Source organism: Odontesthes bonariensis, chromosome 3 (genome assembly GCF_027942865.1).
Source record: "Odontesthes bonariensis isolate fOdoBon6 chromosome 3, fOdoBon6.hap1, whole genome shotgun sequence".
NCBI classification, from domain to species: domain Eukaryota; kingdom Metazoa; phylum Chordata; class Actinopteri; order Atheriniformes; family Atherinopsidae; genus Odontesthes; species Odontesthes bonariensis.
Window position 1 is genome coordinate 32,353,204 of NC_134508.1, and position 6,678 is coordinate 32,359,881.

Here is a 6,678-nt window from a genome sequence, read left to right on the forward strand (position 1 = left end):
ATCTGCTAAATTCACCAAGTGAAGAAATTAGATGCATGAAAAGAAAAACTTGATTTCCAGTTTTTGAACATTCTTTTTATTCATTGTGATCACAATGTCATACACACAGAACCAAATAATTAGCCTCATGTTTGCTTTTATTTCACCATCTTATAAACCATAAGTTGCACCACATTGCCGGATCAGTCCACTATCACGTACTTTATATTTTACTGCTACACAGCTGCAGATGGACTTGGCGTGCTTGACTTTTTTAAAGGGTGTGTCATCTTTTCAACATTATAATTTTCTTCTTCTTTGTTTGGATATTTAGAAAACATGATTATGCACATTATCTCATGCCTTACAAGTCATGGATGATTGATGTTTACAGTTTTCCCTCCAGCTGATGGCAGAAGTCACTTTCTCAGTCCCCGCTTGCTTCTGCTACCCTTTGATCTGAAAATAAAAATCAAGTTGGCAGAAATGTGTCATACCAGCCAGCACACAACCTACAAAGGAGACTGTCTCTATGTCCAAAACGTTCCCATGAAGTCTTTGTTCTTGAAGGCAGATATGGCCAATTATAACATTCAAAGAATATGCAACCTCTAAAGGTCATAAGAGCAACTACAGTATGTGGGGGAAGATGGCGTCCATGACTGTAATGTTCAACTATAAAGAATGTTTTTTAGCCCTTTCAGTTTTTGTTTTCTTGTACTTTTGATTTTTAACCCTAACCAAGTGATGTTACTGTCTAAAGCCAACCAGGGACTGACAACATTTCATCATAATATTTTGTGTTTGCATGTAACAAAGTTAACCAGCAAAATGGCGTCCATGACGGTGACAGTTGCACTATAAAAAGAATGTGTTTCAGCCGTAATCGTGATCTTTTTCTCACCATAACCAACTACGGTAGTGCAAAGTAATTTTGCATAACTTTGGCAAACTAAGTAAGAAGCACTGTTAAGGCTTGAAAGTAACGTCTTCTATGAAAATGCCCTCATGAATCATGTAGAAGTGTGCGCTTGATCCGAATGATCATTTCTGTTGCTTCAGCTTTTGGTTTGTAATTCCTGTCAACAAAGCAGCATCCACATGAGAAGCTGCGTGTCTGAAAAGGGGTTTTTCATTTCCTGCCTTATGACAAGAGCCAGCATTATAAAATATACTTACATTTTCTGATGATCACTGACCCGATTCCTCAGCACGGTTATCTGCGCAAAGAAGCAATGTGAAAAAGCTCATTTACATACATAATGGTGAAACCTAATGTCTCTTTTTATATCTGTTTTCTAACAGTGATAATGCCCTGCTAAGAAATGATCGATTTCTCCCAACTTTGTGCATGACTTCTACAACCTGTTCCCCTACTGCTAAAACAGCAAGGCCAGTTATAGCTTGCTTAAGCTAGCCTTAGCTAACACTTATTTTGTCTACATTTATGACAGTCCTAAGAGCTTGAATAAGGACAACTGGACGCCATCTTCACCCAGTTCCCCTTATTCAAATTTTTAGGGTTATCAGATGACTGATGACTGAATGACTGAAAATCTACACCGATGTGCATTTATGACAGTTCTCATGTTACATTAACAATGATCTTGATGATCTTACATGTTACTAATATAGTTTGGTCATCTGCATTCATAAGACAGTAGCTGATTCCTGTGACAATGGATTAAACACAGGGTAACATGAGCTTAATGCAATAGATGCACTAAATGGCAACCAGCCTAATATCGTGGAATTCATTCGCAGTAAATTTTTCATCTTTAGACCTATAGAAAAAAGCTTGTGTGTGTCCATGAATCAGGCAAGGAAATTGAAAAAAGAAAATGATTTACAACAGACTAATTTCTACGCCTAATAAAATCTTGGGATCTACAGATATTTGTTGTAACTATTGTCGTCTATATATATATATATATTTATATATATATATATATATATATATATATATATATATATTTATATATATATATATATATATATATATATATATATAATTTGTGGCATGCCAGGAAAAAAAAGAAATCACTGGCTAAGTGCCTCTAATGATAATGAGAATTGTCCCGTATAGTATTTATTTATTTTGGCCTGCTTCCAAGAATCTGTCTATTCAAAAGATATGTTTCTGATGTGCATACAATAGCAGTGTCACAGTAAGTATTCAGTAGGTGTTACCTCGTATTTCTGCTTTGCACACGTGTACTGAAGTTCAAACTTCTCTGCCTCTAGCTGGCACATCCAGTCCCTCAGTTCTGTTGCTTTCTCCCTGTATGAATCCAGAAAATGATTTAAAATCGGTCATATATTAGACTTTGATCTCAAATTTATTATAGAATACATTTGTATTAAATTAGGAGAAAAATATTTAAAATGTATGTTTTTAGTCACAAGTGTGTTTTTCTACCTAAGTTTTTCTTCTTTCATGTGATCGACGTTTAACTCCTTGCGTCGATCATTTAGGATCTTCTTCTTCTTTTCTCTTTCTGTTTGTCTTTTTGGTCCAGTCTGTGTCTGCAGGGAAGCAATGGGGTGCATAGGGTGAAGCATATTGTACATGCATGATGTTGTTTACCCAAATTAAACATATTGTTATTTTAGCTATTAACAGAAACACTACCTTGTATCCAGTGAAAGTCAGGTTAGATAGAATCATTTTCTTCCTTGCATCGTCACCTGCTTTCTTCTTGGCTTCTTCTTCCTCCTTTCTTGCCTTCTCTACCTAATAGATGAAATAATACATAACTGTTGATCAACAATACAGACTATTATATCAGTGACAACGTCTGAATTTGGCTTAAAGTATCATTCATAGACAGGGCAATCAAAATAATAAGTTTTTACTTTCTAAACTGTTTAAATGGCTAATTTTCCAAACAACTTGTGAGGCCTAGAAAATCTTTCTATTTGCACTTACAGCCAGTCTGTTTTGCCTTTCTCTTTCCTTCTCCGCTCTGATTTTCATCTGCTCGGCTCTCTCAGACCTGCGTTTTTCCTGAAAATTACAGAATGAAGTGACAGAATTGTTTTAATCTTAAAATATGACTAAAAGTGAGGGACTTTTTAGAAATAATGCGTGCTTTACATACTATGCGATCCGTGAGGTGTAGAAGTTCTTCTTCCTCGCTCTTGCGCTTCTCAAAGTGAGCTTCAATCAGTGTCTTGAGCTCATTCAGGTCCTTTTCCATACGCTTCCTGTTAAAGTCCTGATAGTGCGATTAAAAAACAAATGTGAGCCGAGAAGTTATCACAACTCAAATAAACTGCTTGCAGATGTAGTTTTGATCAGCCCTGTGATGAACTCACATCAAAATCCACTTTTTCTCCATCTGGTATTTTGGGTGGTGCCAAGCTGGGCACGAAACCAGTCCTGAGGGAGATGGGAAAAATCTTTAAACCTGAGCATGTCTCCCACGGTGAACTGTGTTGTTTGTACTATGAAAATATTTTTAAACTCTGTTCTTACTTTATCTTCGGCTTTGCCTCCTCTGTATATCAGTAATAAGAAGAAACAAAGTTAAATCCTTATTTAATGAGATGGCTTGTCAGAAAGAAAACATTTTTTATGTATAAAAACTCCACAGAGCATCGGTTATTTGTGAATAAGTTGTTCTCACCTCCCTCATTTTCCTCTGCAGCATCTGCTAAAAGATCATAGGTACAGTAAGCTAAAGCTTCAAATTAATAAACCAAGTTTCACTTATGACGGAAATATGATTCTTTCCTGCAGCTTCCTTCATTTAGTGTAATTTCTGGCTGCCATGACAGAGAGAAATGGAATGCCCCTTGGCAGATACTGTAGCACAGAGTGGGTTGAATTAATCTCCTGTCAGCGCTGATGACGGGAAAGGCAAACAGGGATATGCAGGCTACTTTTTAAGTTTGGGCAATGCAGTTTAAGATCATCATCACAGATAACTTGAGTTTCCACCCGAGTCTGTGAATAGTTACAAAATCACCAAGAATGAGTATAACATAGTCCCTTACGAAGACTGTGACTGCCAAAGGTTCTAACATAGTTTTAAGCAACAAAAGTAAAGTAACAAAGAGAAAACTCATTTTGATTTGTAATATTTGACCTTTAACTCACAGTCAAACAGAAGTACATTATTTCAAATTCACATCTTGGTGTTAAAGCTGTCTTTAAACATTACACCGTGAAGTGTCCTTCAAATAAACTATTTACTGTGTGAAAAGCTGGATGGTGTGCAAAATGCATCATCATCATCAAGCTGACACAGACCTGTTTTTCTTAGCTCACGACCTCAGAACTTAGCTTGTTTTTCATGAGAGTGCAACAATGTTTATATCTTATGCAGAACATGCACATTATACTTACAATGTTCATACAAGAGGTTTCCAACTTTGAGTTAAAAACAAAGCTACCACTGTTTATAAGTGTCATGCCAACATATCAGCATAAGCAGTACTACCTCTTCCACCTCCTCCTCCTCCTCCTCCTCTGTACAAAGCAAGCATGAAAGCGGTCAACGTCACAGTCATGCACACATGAATGGAGCTCAACATTTCTGCATTTTTTGGCAGTGTCGTTTAAAACAAGTCAGTCTTTTAAGTAAATAAAATGCTTATTTCATGTTGCAGTGTTCTGTATTCTGACCAGTTCTAATGTTCGTGAAACATCGTGTTCACTTATGCAGAGAAGGGGATTTTTCTATAAGCTCTTCTGCTTTTTTCTTCTCAAAGCAATTTAAGTGCTGCATATTTTTCTTTTCCTCGCTGCAAAAAGGACGACTTCAGTCTTTTAGTCCCTGCGGTCACAGAGGGGAAACTCAACCTCTTTCTATTGCAAAGAAGGTAAGCCAACCTCTATTTAGTAGGACCTCCAGCAGGCATAAAAATGAAAGTGGGTATTGTGCTCTGCCCAAACCTTCCCCAAGGTTCTCTATTGAGAACATTCACTGACCTACATTGCACACTAAAAGGAACTGTATTCCACACAGAGGGAGACAGGTGCTGCTTAGTTTCAAGAACAGCCAAGCGGTACAGACAGTATCCCACAGACAGCTTCACAAAGAGGACGGAAATAGAGGTATGACTCTTTATCACTTTGATGGTGACCCAATACATCATTTGAAATGAAAGGACAGATCCACTGGGATGGTAACCAGCCACAGACAGAGGGGACTGACAGGGAGACAAAGGTCAATCTGACAGAAAAGCTGAAGGACAGCAGCTGCCTCTGCAGTGGCACCAACACGCCAAAAATACAGTAAGCTGTATGATGAAGCCAGCAGCTTAGTAGATGCAGCGTCTTCACTAAGACTTTTGAAATGCAAGCGTGTAAAGCAGGGAACATAAACCGCAGTCTCTTAAGGTTTTGCATTGTTTTCATTGCTTAGTTAAGTCCCTGCCGTTCACTCCAAAGCTAAAGGCAATGAGCAGAGGCAAGCAAAGGCAGCAAACTTTACAAATTACAATAAAAAATGGGCACAGCATCTCTAACATACATTCATGCAGCATAATCTCAATATGCAGGCATTTTTTAGTTTGATTTTTTTCTCACTGGCAAACATGCAGCTGCCTCCGGTTCACTGAACTGGCAAACCGTCTTACCTTGTCCTCTGAAAGAAGAAAAAACAGAACAAAAGTGTTCAGTGTTGATTAATTCCAACTCTGCTGGCATCCCTTTTTGTTAACTCGGCTCTTCCCACCACAGAAAATACTCACTCATACGTAGCATCCTCTGTGTCTGACATGTTTAAGACACAGCACCTGCGGCACAAAGTCAAATCGGTGGTTATACATTTACAATGGCCTGAGATGGTTAAATTAGTCCAGTGTGACAAAAAGCACAAATGTGTGCACTGAGCATTGAACAGCATTGATATATTCAGACTCTTTAAGGGGACACAGACTTACCCAGATCTTGTGATGTGCGCTACAGACTGAAACCAGTGGGGAATTGTGTACTGTGTCCCTCTCTTTGGGCCATAAGCTTTTAAACCCAACAGTGGATCACATGGCAGCAAGCTGCCAATGTCTACAATTGGTGGGCACATACCTGCAAACAGATGGTCGATGGCATCAACTAGAATAGGAAAATATGCGTTCTCCATGGACTTGCATAATCTATTTTTACCTTTGGAAACCTTAACCGAACAACACAGGATTATTGCTTTCAAAAGGTTTCAGTATCGCAGGTCTACCAGACATGAGGCAAGTTAGATGTAATCCTTGAGAATCTATTCCTGTGTGCACATGTGTGTACAAAGGTAGGGTTCAAACGCCTCAAGGGAAATAAACACTTGTTTTTCATATTGGGATTTACATGCAATTATCCCTGGACACTGGATATTTTACATAATGAAATTGTGCACTATTCCCATGATTAGCTGCCAAGGATGAAACTGAGCCCTTAACTGGCTCCATCTTCGGCACCTCGCTTTTAATCGTACATCTCTGCCATCACATGCACTGACATGTTGAAATCAGTTCCCTTTATTACCATGCCAAGCCTTTTGATATGAGCCCTGTTAGCTGCAATGATGAATCGGATATCACGGTCAGGATTACGACTCAACAGATGTCTTTTGTGAGTTGAAGCCAAATATTAACTCTGTTTGTGGGGCTGTTTAAGTGGGTTCCCCTCCACCCAAACTCCTTGGACAGTCAAAGGGTCAGGTTAGAAAAGGTTCAGTTCAAAACAAGTGAACAAGTGTCACAGTG

General features: G+C 38.4%; 1 protein-coding gene across 2 annotated transcripts; it reads right to left on the minus strand.

Annotated features, from left to right (window-relative positions):
- Nucleotides 1–53: 53 nt before the first annotated feature.
- Nucleotides 54–5,972, minus strand: LOC142377466 (troponin T, cardiac muscle-like). Of its 2 annotated transcripts, none has more exons than XM_075461586.1 (12): nt 5,872–5,972; nt 5,566–5,724; nt 3,609–3,632; nt 3,458–3,479; nt 3,298–3,361; nt 3,081–3,197; nt 2,909–2,986; nt 2,612–2,713; nt 2,399–2,505; nt 2,170–2,260; nt 1,159–1,199; nt 54–438 (listed from the first exon to the last, which is right to left on the minus strand). In XM_075461586.1, the coding sequence occupies exons 2-12, from the start codon at nt 5,633–5,635 to the stop codon at nt 399–401; spliced, it is 756 nt and encodes a 251-aa protein (XP_075317701.1). In that variant the 5' UTR covers nt 5,636–5,724; nt 5,872–5,972; the 3' UTR covers nt 54–398. The 2 variants fall into 2 exon arrangements, with proteins under 2 accessions (XP_075317701.1, XP_075317700.1); XM_075461585.1 differs by having other exon boundaries at nt 3,609–3,635.
- Nucleotides 5,973–6,678: the final 706 nt, after the last annotated feature.

Coding starts and splice junctions, on each gene's coding strand:
- LOC142377466 (XM_075461585.1), bottom strand. CDS start 5,635: ATGCCAGCAGAGTTGGAATTAATCAACACTGAACACTTTTGTTCTGTT. Junction 3,480..3,608: donor TGCAGAGGAAAATGAGGGAG/GTGAGAACAACT, acceptor ACTGATATACAG/AGGAGGCAAAGCCGAAGATA. Junction 1,200..2,169: donor GTGCAAAGCAGAAATACGAG/GTAACACCTACT, acceptor TTCTTTGCGCAG/ATAACCGTGCTGAGGAATCG.